This window comes from Babylonia areolata, chromosome 22 (assembly GCF_041734735.1).
Source record: "Babylonia areolata isolate BAREFJ2019XMU chromosome 22, ASM4173473v1, whole genome shotgun sequence".
Classification (NCBI taxonomy): domain Eukaryota; kingdom Metazoa; phylum Mollusca; class Gastropoda; order Neogastropoda; family Buccinidae; genus Babylonia; species Babylonia areolata.
Window position 1 is genome coordinate 30,624,242 of NC_134897.1, and position 15,256 is coordinate 30,639,497.

General features: G+C 43.9%; 1 protein-coding gene across 1 annotated transcript in view; it reads right to left on the bottom strand.

Moving 5' to 3' along the window:
• Positions 1 to 15,256, bottom strand: part of LOC143297332 (U3 small nucleolar RNA-associated protein 15 homolog) — a 117,201-nt gene that overhangs the window by 5,601 nt on the left and 96,344 nt on the right. Inside the window, exon 9 of the mRNA XM_076609623.1 lies at positions 700 to 855. Coding sequence (XP_076465738.1) covers positions 700 to 855 — 156 coding nt within the window. The remainder of the gene's footprint in view (positions 1 to 699; positions 856 to 15,256) is intronic.

The following is a 15,256-nucleotide window of genomic DNA, read 5'->3' on the forward strand; positions in this document are numbered from 1 at the left end:
GCATTTCACTTTCTTGGAGACACACACACACACACACACACACACACACTCCCGCCACCCTCACCCCACACAGTCCCTCTCTCTCTCTCAAACACACACACTCTCTCCCTCTATATCTCTCTCTCACACACAGAGTTAATGACGCCTGGTTACACACCATCTGTCTGTTTCTTCTTCTCTCCATCACTGTCTCTGTCTTCTCTCTTTCCTCTCCTTTCTTTGCTTTTCATCTAATGACGTTGTTCTTTATAATGGATGTTAACACGGATGTTCCCCTCTCACACCCCCTACCCCCGCTTACCCCTGTTGTGACGGGCAGAAAGGCCTCACCAATGAACCATTCAGACTTCAGACTTCTCTCTCTCTCTCTCACACACACTGACCAACAACAACACACAGACACACACACGGACAACAACACAAAGACACACACACTGACAAACAAACAAACACACACACACACACTGACCAAGAACACACACACACACACTGACCAACAACGACAACAACAACAACAACACACACACACACACACACACACACACACACACACACACACACACACACACATTGACCAACAACAACACACACACACACACACACTCTCACTGACCAACACACACACACACACACACTGACCACCACCACCAACAACAACAACACACACACACACTGACCAACAACAACTCCCCAACTCACCCCGTGCGGCTTGAAGGAGTGCGGATGGTAGTGGTAGTGGTACGGGGCCTTCCTCTTGCGGCCGGTCTGGCTCTGGGCCTTGGCCTCCGCCTTGTTTCGGTGCCGGATGGACAGCAGACCCCCCTCCATGCCCACCGCCAGCACGCTGTCGTCAGGCTGTAGGGTCAACACACACACACACATCATCATCATCATCATCATGATAAAAGGATATTTGGTACGCCCAATCTACGCCCAAAAGCAAAATCAATCAGCCAGCACGAATCACATCCAGCTTTTGGGATTTTCGAGATGCTCCCCTCTGGTCGACGGTACAGAAGTATAAGGACGAAAACCAATCGCTTCGCCAATAGCTTTTTCCCCAAAGCAGTCAACGTAGTGTGTGCGCAGTGCGTGCATGTGAGTATGCATAAGTTTTTTTTCGATTTATGTACGTATCTTGTTATGTACTATGCCCCCCCACCCCCACCCCCAATATTCCTTGTGACCCCGGTACACTTGGTAATAGACATATTTTATTCTATTCTAATGATACTAAAGTCCTGGGCGTTTACAATGAAAAAATGCAATGACGTATGCTTACCAAAAACACACGCTCCAACTCCCAACCCACACCCATTCCACACAAGATGCGCGCACACACACACACACACACACACACACGAGCGCGCACGCGCAAGCACATCTTGGCTGTTCAAGGCATATGGACATGTGTACGTTTAAAAATAGTAAAAATAATAGAAGTTAAAAAAAGAAAAGAAGAAGAAAAAAAAACACAAAAAAACCCAGAAAAGTGAAGACAAGGAGTTTTTACTGATTTACACATTCCTCCTCCCCCCCCCAACAGATTTCTCTGCTGCTTTCCCCTGGGAGAGCGCGTCGCTGCACTACAGTGCCACCCATTTTTTTGTATTTTTTCCTGCGTGCAGTTTTGTTTGTTTTTCCTATCGAAGTGGATTTTTCTACAGAATTTTGCCAAGAACAACCCTTTTGTTGCCATGGGTTCTTTTACGTGCTGCACACGGGACCTCCGTTTATCGTCTCATCCGAATGACTAGCGTCCAGACCACCACTCAAGGTCTAGTGGATGGGGAAAATATCGGTGGCTGAGCTGTGATTTGAACCAGCGCGCTCAGGTTCTCTCGCTTGCTAGGCGGACGCGTTACCTCTAGGCCATCACTCCACATGATGATGACAGTTATAATGACACATACTTTATAGCGCCAATCCTCAGTCGTTGACCACGCTCTATGCGCTTTACAGTTAGTGTCTGGATACTTATATTAGCGCCTATCCTCGGTTGGAGACAAGATAAATCATAAATTGAGTTCAACCTTCCCTCAAGTGGAAACCAGTCCATCATGTTCTCTCTACTGCACAGCCCGATCCTCTGGGAGCAAACTGCAAGGGCCAATACTGGGACTTGCATGCTGAATGTTCATAAACTTGGGTGTCTTTTTTTGTTTGTTTTTGTTTGTTTTCGGTTTTTTTTTTAAGGGAGGCGGGAGGACCCTATAGTCTTAAATCATATAATCTTAATTAAAAAAAAAAAAAAAAAATAAAAAGGAGTTCCGATAGACACCTGAGATTAGAAGCATTACCGACCGACACTTGGGATTCATCTATTATATTCACTCTGGGAACAGTCAGAATCAAAAGGCAGAAATCATAAAAGAGAAAAAAACAACAACAACAAAACAAACAAACAAAAAAACAAACAAACCACCTTTCAGTCTTCTTGCAGAATCTGTTGTTAAATATTCTCACCGACGGCTCTATCAGCCAGCCTTTATCTTGTGAATTGTCTTAAGTCAGTTCAAACCGAAAGACTGAAGATGAAAAGGCATGTGATGGATGGGGAAACAGTGCTGAAAAAATGTATGCCGTGAGTTTGAGTTTGAAAAAAACAAACAAACAAAAAAAAACAACAAACCAACAAACAAGACATTAAACAAGTAAGGGACGAACAGTACATCAAAATGGGCACATCCAGTGTTATGTTCATGGTTTCCTTTCTTCCAACTCCAAAAAGGTATGTTTTTTCCCCCCCATGTCCTCCGCAAGTAAAGTAGAGAGTGTTCAATTCCAACCATAGTGTTTGACTGCCAAAGCCGATTGCAAGCTGTAGTTACTTCATTCTGGACAGGTCTCACTGGCCTTGTTATCCTTGTAGAGAAAGACAACCAACATATCACACAAAGCCGCCCTCCACGCCACGCCACCCCTCCCGCCCCCCTCCCCAAAGATTAAGAAACAGGCACCTCACACATTCGTCGATGATAGAAATCACAGCTGAGCACAAACATAAAGTGGGAAAGGGAGAGAAACGCTGGAAAAGCATAAAAAAGAAAATAAATGAAAAAGAAAAAGAAAAAAAACCCAACCCAAACCCCAAAGTAGTGTTATGAAAACGGAAGAGAAATAAACAGATCCTTGAAAAGAATAACCAAGCACTTTTAAGAACACTGAGCAACCCTTTTTGTTCAAACTTCCTGCGTTCTGTGGACATTATACACCCGTGCCGTCATCTAGTGATAAAAAAAAAAGAAATAGAAAAGGGAAAAGAAAAAGAAAAGGAAAACAGATGTTTTCTGCCGGTGCCAAACACATGAAAAGAGAAAAATGATCTCCGCCACAGTCTGCTGCGGCCATTCTCACCAGCTATCACCCCCATCTCGCTCGCAGTCGTCGTCATCTCAGCCAGCCCGGAGTCAAGGAAAGAAAGCCAAAAAGTAACTGTAAAAGGACAAGGTTTGGAAGTGGCTGGGACATATAACTCCAATAAAATAAAAAAAATAAAAAAAAATAAAAAAAAGGGGGAGGGCAAACAAAATCTGAAAGCCTTCCTCTCTCCCGACGGAGGAAACGTTTTATTGAAGGCATTTGGATCTGTTTATGATGCAAAAAAAAAAAAAAAAAAAAAAAAAAGAGAAAAAAAAGTATATGTATACACACACACACACACACATATATATATATATATATATATATATTGCCACAAGGTCTATCCCATTCCCAGATCGCCCCCCACCCCATCCCCCGGCGCAAAACCTTCCATTGCTTGGTGTAAGGGACTATGGCCAATGTACAACGAAGGGGGGGGGGGGGGAATCAGTGTCCAGTGTTCTCTCTCAGTAACAGGCTGAAATCAGTGCTTCATGGGTTGAATCAGACCTAAAATGTTTTCTTCTTCTTTAATCAAAGCCAATACCCCTTTCTGTGTCTCATGGTTAAAACACAGTCAAATCCATACCTTTGTACAGACACAGTGGGTCTCTCAACCAAGGTAGGATTTTTTCTTCTTTTTTCTTTCTTTTCTTTTTTTAATGAAGATATAACGCCCTCAAGTACATGTACACTGTCAATATCAAAACAATCTCCTGGAATTTCATGCATGTGGCACGCTCGTGATTGTAACGTGTACCTCCTGTGGAAAGGAAGCAACAAGCCTCAGAAGACAAAGTCGGAGTATTTTCCAATCCACAGTGACAGCAAAATGAAAAACACGACGTCTGGAAAAAAAAAAAAATCTTATCCAGACACTTCCAGCAACAACAGAAAGCATCTGACATGCGTTAAATCACTTATACAGTTTGGATTTTCTCACTGAAATCAACACTGAATGCTTCTTTTCTAGCAAGAGTGTGCTCTGGTGATCTGACATAGGTTATAAATAAACACCAGTGACATTTTCCATGTAATGTGTACAGTTGGGCCAACAGCAAAAGTGAGAGCGGTTTGATCAATGCTTCCTCCACTGCAATGGGGAGTCATTTACAGCCTCAGTCTTTTGTGAAGGACTACGACTCTCCAAATCGGAGGCAAGATTGCACTGGCTTTTAGTGCTGCATCCTTGGTGGTTGGGAGGAGGGGCGCTAGTTGTCCTTTGGGAACCACCCCCAGTGCCGTCCTAAAACCCTCTTGGCCGAGAGTGGGGAAGTAGACTTGGACAAGACACCCTGCACTATAACCAAATTCCAGCCCAGATAGTTGAGACAGCAGTTGCCTTCTCTGCTGTCCTCACGCTCTTGCAGTCTGACATGACCATCATTCATACACACATCATGCGGCAGAAGAGTGAGACTCAGCCTGACCCATTTCCTACTGATGCACCTGTAGCTCCACAGCCAAGCATCCGATGCTTTCAATACTAACTGAACACACATGCACCAACGGCAACACACTGGGGCAAGCAAAGTCAAACATCAGAAAACCGTAATGAACGTGATCTTTTTTTTATAATAATGAAATCCCTCACTTCATTAAAGACTCCCGTAAAGTGCCTCAAATATGGGGGAAAATGTGTTTTGCATCAACCCCACTCAAACCTGGGAGGGGGTGTGGGGGGGGGGGGAGAGAGAGAAGAATTAAAAGACAACTCCCCCCTAACACCCCTCCCCAAAAATCTAACTTTGAAGAGCACGTATCTTGACACACATTACTTTTCAAAAGCTGTTCACTGTTTTGATGATTTTTCTAGAGAGCAGCCCAAGCCGTCATTGGAACCAGCTCATGTACCACTTCAAAAGGCAATTTGGAGATCCGGCACGAGACAGACAGCCAGCAAGACAGCCTCGGGCCTTTTCACTGAAGGAAATAACAATCTGATGGAGAATCCCACAAAACACACACGTCCCGGGAAGAAAGCTGACAATCAGCACCTCCGCTCCTAATCGCCTGATTAAGTGCTCTGCGCCAGCAGCTCTTGATTATAAACGAACCTTCTGAGCTACCACTGGAAAACCGAGCGTATATGCGCGCAAGTGCACGCACGCACACGCACACACATACTTCAGCAGCACAAGCACGCATGCGCGATTTTTCCATTTCCTCCAGCAATTTCTATCCCAAACTGCACTCCCCGTTCCACTTAAGAAATTTTCGATCTAAAACTGAAACCATTCCTCACAATCAACCTATTTTTGCACAGAATGAAGAGAACCAACTTTCCACATTTTGTTAAATCGCATTCTGCCTGTTGACGACTGACAACTCTCACAAAATCACAAGGAAACAAAATATAGAAAAGAAAAGAAAAAACAATTTATACCTCATACTTCCTCCGTTCTATAGTTTGTTTACTTTGTTTGTTAATGTGTGTGTGTGTGTGTGTGTGTGTGTGTGTGTGTTTTCTTTTAAACTGCCTACATTTTTGTTATTGTTAGCATTCTTTCTACCATTACCTGTTTCTACGTGATTTATTATTTGATTTTTATTTTTAATATTTTTTATTCTAACTCCAATTGTCCTTTCTAGCTTTTCTAAACAATACATGTGTCTGCTTGTGTGGGAAAGTTTGAGCGAATGCTTTTAGGGCTACTGCAATGAGCATAGATCTTGAATAACACGTGCTTCAGCAAGACGCCTTAACAAAGAAACAAATAGCTGTCAGCAGATGTAAAAAAAAAAAGAAAAAAAAAAAAAAAAAAAAAAGAAAAAAAAAGAAGAATATTAGTAATAAATAGATAAGAAAAAAAGAAAAAAGAAAAAAAGAAAAAGCAAATCACGGGAACCAACTCATTTTTCGGCACTTCTGGAGTATGGGGCCATAACCCATCACTTTTGGTAGGCTTTCAACTGAAGACGGTGAACTTTCCTGCTTTTTGTTGTTGTTGTTGTTCAGAAAGTTTTATCAAATCACTGATGAAGTCCACTTCTCTTTTTCTCTGATGACTGTTCAACTAATGTTGTTTGTGTAAAGTACTGGAGAGAGAGAGAGTATGCATGTATGTGTGTGTGTGTGTGTGTGTGTGTGTGTGTGTGTGCGCGTGTGTGTGTGTGTGTGCGCGCGTGCATGCATGTTCATTGAAAAACCAGGTGTTTTGGAGGGATGAAAAAAAACAACAAAAAAACACACAACCAAACAACATACACATATCAAATTCAGCAATGACTTCTCTGCTCTCCAAAAATCAGGAAAGATTGGCAGATACCAACAACTCACATTAATGCTCTCCCTGTCTCTGCCTCTGCCTCTGTCTCTCTCTTCTAAATTCAAAATACTGCCCGGCCCCTTCGTTTTTTTTTCTCCCCTCCGTTAAAGCTCAACTCCGTCTATTATGCTATTTACTATACAAGTCTGTGTTTTAACTTTGTTGAAGTTATGGGGTCCCTGAATCCAAACACATTACGCTACCCAATAAAAACGGATGCATGCTTTAAACAGACATGCATATTCAATTATCCAATTATCAGCGTCATAAAAATCAAAGCCAGTAGCGCAGCACATATTCCAGATTCATAAGGCGGAGGGCATTAAAAAAAAAGAAAGAAAAAAAAGTAGAGGTCTGAAGAAGAAAAAAGAAAAGCTGTCTCGTTCCTGCCAAAGCTCCAAATGATTATGTTGCACTCTCATATGCACATAAATGTGTGTGTGTGTGTGTGTGTGTGTGTGTGTGTGTGTGTGTGTGTGTGTGTGTGTGTGTGTGTGTGATCGCTCAAATGCACATAAATATGTGTGTGTGTGTGTGTGTGTGTGTGTGTGTGTGTGTGTGTGTGTGTGTGATCGCTCATATGCACATAAATGTGTTCGTTCGTTCTTAAGTTTAGCGTCTTTTCACTATCAGTGATATTAGACAATCACATAAATCTCTCTGTGTGTGTGTGTGTGTGTGTGTGTGTGTGTGTGTGTGTGTGTGTGTGTGTGTGTGTGTGTGTGTGTGTGGACATATGCGTTGTGAGCCTGCCCATGCACATGTACACGCACATATGACTGTGTATGTATATAAATCATTGTTATCTGAACACCAGTGCACGGATGTTTGAATAAAATAATGATCATGCGCTTGTAGTTATTCGATGTTAAAGAGAGAGAGAGAGAGAGAGAGAGAGAGGGGGGGGGGGGGGGCAGGGGGAGAGGGAGGGAGACAGAGGGAGATACAGAGAGAGAGAGACAGAGAAAGAGACAGAGAGAGAGAGGGACACAGAGACAGAAAGACAGACAGACAGACACAGATTTCGAAATTTGTTCGCACACCCACCCCCTACAACATGGGTGACGGAGAGGGAATGGTGAAGAATATGTGCATATATGAGAGTGCAACATAACCATTTGGAGCTTTGGCAGGAACGAGACAGCTCTTCTTTTTTCTTCTTCAGACTTCTACTTTTTTTTTTTTTTTTTTTTTAATGAGACAGAGACAGAGAGAGACAGAGAGACACAGAAAGAGAGACAGAGAGAGACAGACACAGAGAGAGACACACAGAGATAGAGACAGACAGACAGAGACAGAGAAAGACAGAGAGAGAGACATAGAGAGACATAGAGAGACAGAGACACCGAGAGAGAGAGAGAGAGAGAGACAGAGAGAAGATGCTGGTGGACGGAATGGGGACAGTAGTAGTAGAAGGCTGGAGAGAGAGGGAGACAGAGACACCGAGAGAGACAGAGACAGAGAGAAGATGCTGGTGGACGGAATGGGGACAGTAGTAGTAGAAGGCTGGAAGAGAGAGGGAGACAGAGACACCGAGAGAGAGAGAGAGACAGAGACAGAGAGAAGATGCTGGTGGACGGAATGGGGACAGTAGTAGTAGAAGGCTGGAAGAGAGAGGGAGAAAGACGGCAGAGGGGGTCGGGAACGTGGGGCGGGGGCGTGGGGGCTGTGTAAGAGAGAAGGAAGGGAGGGAGGTATATGAGAGTTCCGAAGAGAATGGAAACAGTTACAGTGAAGAAGCCCACTGCAGGAACAGAGGACTGGGGGGTGGTGGGGGCGGAGGGGGTGGGGAGGAAGTTAGGGGCTCTGGAGGGAGGTGGGTGAAGAGGGTCTGGGTCTGGGGGTGGGGGTGGGAGTTGGGGTTGGTGGTGATGATGGTGGTGTGTAAAGGAATCCGGGCTTCATTTGTCTTTCTCACCGCCGGATTCAAAAAGGCAAAACAGCCCATCACGTTACACAAGGAGCCAATCTGTTCCCCTCATCATCCGCTCCAAACAGTGACACTTCATTTACAGCCCCCCCCCCTCCTCACCCCCATCCCCCGCCACCACCACCAACACTACAACGCACGCACGCGAGCGCGCATACACACACACCACAGACACACACACACACATACACACCACAGACACACACGTTCCATCAAGGCCGAGGAAAGGCGATGGGGAGAGAGGGGTGGAGGATGGAGGGGGAGGGTGGGTGACGGAGAGGAATCGTGAAGAATAAGTGTAAGATTAAGCCAATGCTCACACACACACACACACACACACACACACACACACACACAAATTGTTTCTTGGACTGTTGGATCTCTCTGACAATGGTTCTGACTCTTCTCCCTCACCTTTCCTCCACGTCCTGGGAATGTTGGGTGGGTGGGTGTGGGGGGTGGGTGTGCGAACAAATCTCGAAATCTCCGAGTCACTGTCAGCCACTTTTGAGTGCACCATTCATGTTTTTGAACGTTAATCGTTCCTTTGAAGTTATTTGTATGATTTCACTTATTTAAAAAAACAAAACAAAAACAAAAACAAAAAAAACCCTTACCGTTCAACTGCATCTCGACGACAATGAACAGTAATTGCCAAGGCTAGCAGCTGGACATCACCGGAAGAAGAACAGCGTGGTTGTAATATTATATAGAAAACGTACCGGAAGAGTGGATGGGTTTGTGCGAGCAAAGCAATCAGAATTAAATAGTAACGATTCCCCATCCCCCCGAGAGGGGGCACCCCTAGTTCTTGAAGCGGCAACAATCATAAGGGGAAAAGACCCTCCCCCCCCCCATCCCCCCCCCCCCACACACACACACTCCACCCCCAAAACCTCCGCCACAAAAAAAAGTGACACTAATGGTACCATGTCCCATTACTATTATGTCCACTTGAGTCACATAACAACCATCACCGTTCATTTGATGTCTACTCAAACTGAATACTTAATTTCATGACATATTACATGAGATTTTTTGTTTGCTGGTTGGTTGTTGTTCCTTTAGCCCAACAAAGTTGTTTTTTCTCTAATTTGTCATGTCACGTCTGTCTGTCTCTCTGTCTCTGTCACACACACACACACACACACACACACACACACACACACACACACACACACGTGACAAAGAAGTCGAACTTCTGCAGGAGAAAGAAAAAAAAAGCAACTAAAAAGCACAGAGACAGGACAGCTGGTAAGAGAGAGAGAGGGGAGAGAGGAGAGGGAGGAAGGTGGGATGGAGAGAGAGAGTGATAGAGAGAAACCAAAGAAAAGAGAGAGAGGAGGAGAAACGACGAGAGAGGAGGAGAAACGAAGAGAGTGGTAGACAGAGAGAAAGGGAATGAAGAAAGGAAGGAAGGGAGGGAGGAAGGAAGGAAGGAGAAAGAGACAGAGACAAGCAAATAAAATGGAGACAAGAGGATAAAGAGGCTTGTGGGTGGGGGTCGGGTGGGGTGGGGTGGGGATTCTTATATAAAAAGGGGGGAAGGGAAGGAAAATAAGAACAGACAAACAAACAAAACAAAACAAAAAAAAACAACAAAACAAATCTCCGTTAAAATGACATCGACAGTAAAGGAGGTAAAAAAACAAACAAACAAAAATCAAAAAATAAAGAAAACAAAACAAAAAAAACCAACCCAAAACAAAACAAAACGAAAAAACACGCTGCAGTGAAATAAATTTTTCCTGACGACAGGTTGGGATGGCTCAGATAACGTTTGAAGCTGGGGAAAAAATGAGGGGGGTTGGGAGGCGGGGGGTGGGGGTGGGGGGGTGGCAGGAGGTGGGGAACGGTGCTTTTAGGGGAGAAGGAGAAGAAGAAGAAGAAGAAGAAGAAGAAAAGCAAATAAAAAGGACAGCAAAAGAGGTGACAAGCCATTTCACATTCTCTTTCTTCCTGCCCCCGTAATACAAATATTTACCTTTTCAAACTGGCTTCCTTTTTTTTCTCTCTCTCTCTCTCCCCAGAAAACAAGCATTACGTATCAACACAAAGATTGTTTCATTTCTTCCTCCCTTTTATTTTATTCCTTTTTTTTTTTTTATTGAATAGTCATCATCGCACCCTTTCTTCTGGAGCAAAATTTATCAATGAATCTGATGAACTGTTCGTAGCAGGCAACATAAACACTATATTCAATTTTTTTGAAAGTAGTTGCAGCCTGTCGCATTTCTGGAAGTAGTAGCAGCCTGTCGCATACTCTCCAGTTATCAAAACGAGAAGTACACGATTTTTTTTTTCCAAGCAAGCTTTTGTTTCAACATTCTAGGTGAGAGAGAGAGAGAGAGAGAGAGAGAGAGAGAGAGAGAGAGAGAGACAGATAGAGAGAGAGACAGACAGACAGACAGAGAGAGAGAGAGAGAGAGAGAGAGATTCAAAAACTTATTACTCAAGGACAAAGACTTCAGGCATCGCCTAGTCTTCCAATCTGAGAGAGCGAGACAGACAGACATATATATATAGAGAGAGAGGGAGGAGGGCTGGGGGGGGGGGGGGTCGGTGTATCTCAATGTGTGTGTGTCGGTGTGTATGTACACGTGTGAATAACTGCAATATATAAATGAGATGTCTCACAATTATAATAATTATCTGAGTTAGCCCCCCCCCCCTTCCCCAATAGAAGTAAAAATAGTGAACATATTATGCAGCTGAGAAATATTTGGTTTATTCTCATAAGGAGAAAGGAAATGTCAAGCTTATAAAAACCCAGTCATGAAAAAAAAAATCTTTTTTTCTGTTGTATTTACAACAAACCGAAACAAAAAATGACAAAGACAGACTCAAGGCCATAATAAACCTAAAAACTCTTAACCCCCGAGTTAAAAAAAAAAAAAAAAAAATAGAGCTTGCATCATGGCTTCCCTCGCCCCCCCCCCCCACACCTCCAATTCATCTCCCTCATCCTCCCTCCATCACAGTCCTGTCTCCAGTCGATCTGAATGATTCTCCATCCGCTGTATTTATAAAAAAAATAAAAATAAAAAATAAAAGAAGGGGGGGGGGGGAGAGAGAGAGAGAGAGAGAGAAAGGCTGAAACAGTGGGGTGGAGAAAGAAGAAAAGAAAAGAAGGAAAGAAGGGGTGGGGGGTCGGAGGTGGTGGTGGTGGAGACGACAAGGGGATGTGATATGGGCAACAGATCTGACCCTTGCTCACACCAAATGGAGCAGCACTTGTCGAGGGCTTATGGTCTGCGGAAGAAGCTGCGAGCACAGCCGCCCGCCCCCTTCGCTGAAAAAAACAACCAAAAAAAACCCCCCCAAAAAACACCCCCACAAACAAACAAAAAAAAAACAACCAAACCCGCCTCCCTACAACAGAGTCGTGTGCCCCTGCCCTGCTCCACTCTTGCAGCGCCATCTGGTCTTCTTGCTTTACTTATCCCCCCTCCCCACTGCTACGATCCTTCCTTTTTCCTCCTCTTTCCCTCCAACTCGTTTTTGTCCCTTTCAGATTCACTCCAGTTCTTTCTCTCTCCCTTTCCCTCCAGTTTTCTCCCTTTCCCTCAAGCTTCTTTTTTTTGTTTGTTGTTTTTTTTTAGAGGAGGTAGGGAGGGATAGTAGGGGTGGGGGGTTGTTGTGTTGGAGGAATGAATTTTGTGCCTTCTTGTAGCAACGGGGAGCTCGTGGGTCTAAAAACAGTGCAAAACTGTACGTATTTAATTAAATTAGCGGGCTGTTGCTAAGCTTGTTGTGGTTTCTGTTCCACCAGCTACAACATCTTAGACTTTTTTCCCCTTATGCATACAGGTTCATGCCCTTAGTTTAAAGTTGCTCCCTTTTCATTGGAAACTGTTAATCACATGTTTCAATGTGTTGTTTTTTTTCTTTTCCTTTCTTTTTCTTTGGCCAAAAAACAATTTTTCTAGGTTTAAAATTAGACTATATGGTTAGACGTGTAAGGTTACTTCCAATCCAAGAAAGCCCATTCAATAAACATGTTAAGAAAAATTTTTTTTGCATTCTTCTCTCTCTGTCTCTCCCCCACCCATCTGTCGATCTCTCCCTCTGTGTGTGTGTGTGTGTGTGTGTGTGTGTGTGTTCTTCATCATATTCTAATTCGTCCATCTTCACGATTTTTTCTTCTTCCCTCTTTCTCCATTTTCTTTGCTTTTTTTTTGCTTTTTTTTCCTCAAGGCCTGACTAAGCGCGTTGGGTTACGCTGCTGGTCAGGCATCTGCTTGGCAGATGTGGTGTAGCGTATATGGATTTGTCCGAACGCAGTGACGCCTCCTTGAGCTACTGAAACTGAAACTGAAACTCTCCATTTTCCATTGAAACTGATGTAGATGTAGCCATGCCAAAAATCTTAATCTTGATATATATATATCTATATCTATATATATATATATATATAGCTCTGGGTTCTGAGCTCTCTCTCGTTTTCTGATCAGCATTTTGCACAGGATCTCTATATATAACACGGGGTTATAACAACTGTGCAGAAACGACAACAACAACAAAATCCATAACACTAACAACAGAAAGACTTGCCAAGAACTGAAAAAAAAAAAAAAGGAAAGAAAAGAAAAAAAAGAAAGAAAAAAAGCGGCCAACAACAACCACGACGACACTCAATGACGACGACACTGAAAAAGTCAGAAAACACTCAATGAAACCTGTAGGATCCTCCTTACTAAAGAGTCAGGACAGACTGACATCGAAACGGGGGGAAAAAAAGGTCGAACTTTTGATCTCAGCTCTGAGAATCACATCATAAAACATCAAACAGAAAACGCAAACGATCTCCCCAAGTTGTATAGTTACGGCATTCATGCTTTTGAGAATCGACTGATAAGAAGTCCTCAGAGAAACAAGCGAGGCACACAGACAGACGGATACGTTAACAAACAAAACACACAAAAACAACAACAACAACACCAACAAAAACAAAAACAGACAAACAAACCAACAGACAGGCTGAATCAGAAGCTCGCGACGGATGGATGGATGGAAGGAAGGACTGGGAGGAGGATGGAGCTATGGAAGGAAGGAAGGAGGGAGGGAGGGGGGGAGGGAGGAGCAGAAAACAGGAAAAGAAAATAGCCTGACGTTTACTCATGGATCCTCATTTGCAGCTTCTCTGGAGCATGTCCATAAATAAGCAGTCAAGCAAAACGCTCCCCTCGTAGCTTCTGTGGAAACAATCACAGCTGCTGACACAGACACAGCCCCCTGAAGATGAAATCCACTTCTTTTTTAAATTTTTTCTATTAGCTTTAAAAAGACACGGGCAGTAAAGGAAAGATTAATTGCTCACTCACTCACACACACACTCACTCACTCTCTCTCTCTCTCTCTCTCTCTCGTAAAACGAAGGAAAAATATATACAGGAAGTGAGAGAGAGAAAGAGGTGGGGGTGGGTGGGTGGGGGAGCGGGGGGTAGGGTGAGTAGGAAAATCTGGGAGATGAAGGAACTAGGTGGAGGTAGAATAAAACAGAGAGAGAGACAGAGAGAGAGAGAGAGACAGACAGACAGACAGAAAGACGACAGAGAGAGACGACAGAGATGGGTGGAGGGAGGGAAGCAGAGAGAGAGAGAGAGAGAGAGAGAGAGAGAAATAGGAGAAAGGAGAGGAAGAGAGAGGGCGACAGAGAGATAGGGAGACAGGCAGACAGACACACAAAGAGAAGGGCGGAGACAGAGAGGCAGAGAAAGAGAGATATATATAAATATACATGCTGTGAATGTGAAAGACTGTGTCCCTGTCTGAACACAGCCACTGGAACGTTAGACCTAACATGAAACATGTCAGCTAGCTTTCTGGCAAAGACTTTCCCAATTCATCAAGAATCGAAAAACTGAATGAGGAATGGGAAGAAGAGGGGTGGGGGATAAGCTTGTAATTGCCTACCATTCTACCCCCTTAGTTAATCAGTCACCAAGGACCAGAAAAAAAATGAAAAATGAAATAAAATAAGATCAGTAATATGAGAAGCAAAGGAAATAACAATAGCAACACATATATACGCGTGCGTGCAAACACACACAACACACACTGAGTCACACACACACACACACACACGCACACGCACACGCAGAGAGTGATCCGCGACATCTCCCTATGACCCTCTTCTCCCTCCCCTAACTCCTTCACTCACAGACACAATGAACCTCCATTATCACCCATCGTTACCCCGCACCCCATCCCCACCCCTCCCATTCCTTTCTTTTCCTCCTCCTCCCCCTCCTCTCCCCCCCCCCCCATGTTGTTCAAGTGTTCTTTTAAAACAAACAATAACAACAACAACAAAAAGCAAAGCAACAGCCACACACACACACTCACACACTCTCTCTCTCTCTTTCACACACACACAACAAAACAAAAACAAAACAAAACAAAACAAAACAAAAACAAAACAACAACTCTAATTTACTAAGTATTTACGTTTGCATTGGAAAGCAGCTGCACAACCCTGAGAGAGAGAGACAGAGACAGAGAGAGAGAGAGAGGGGGGGGAGAGACAGAGAGAGAGAGAGAGAAGAGGGTGAGAGAGAGAACGAACACATTTCCATCCACAGCACTGCTGCAAACTGTCCCTAGCAATGAGCCCTGCAGAAGGTGGGAAAAAATCACGCCTGTCTGATTTACACGGGATCTATAAATCACATTGTGTGATGTGCGCCCGAGG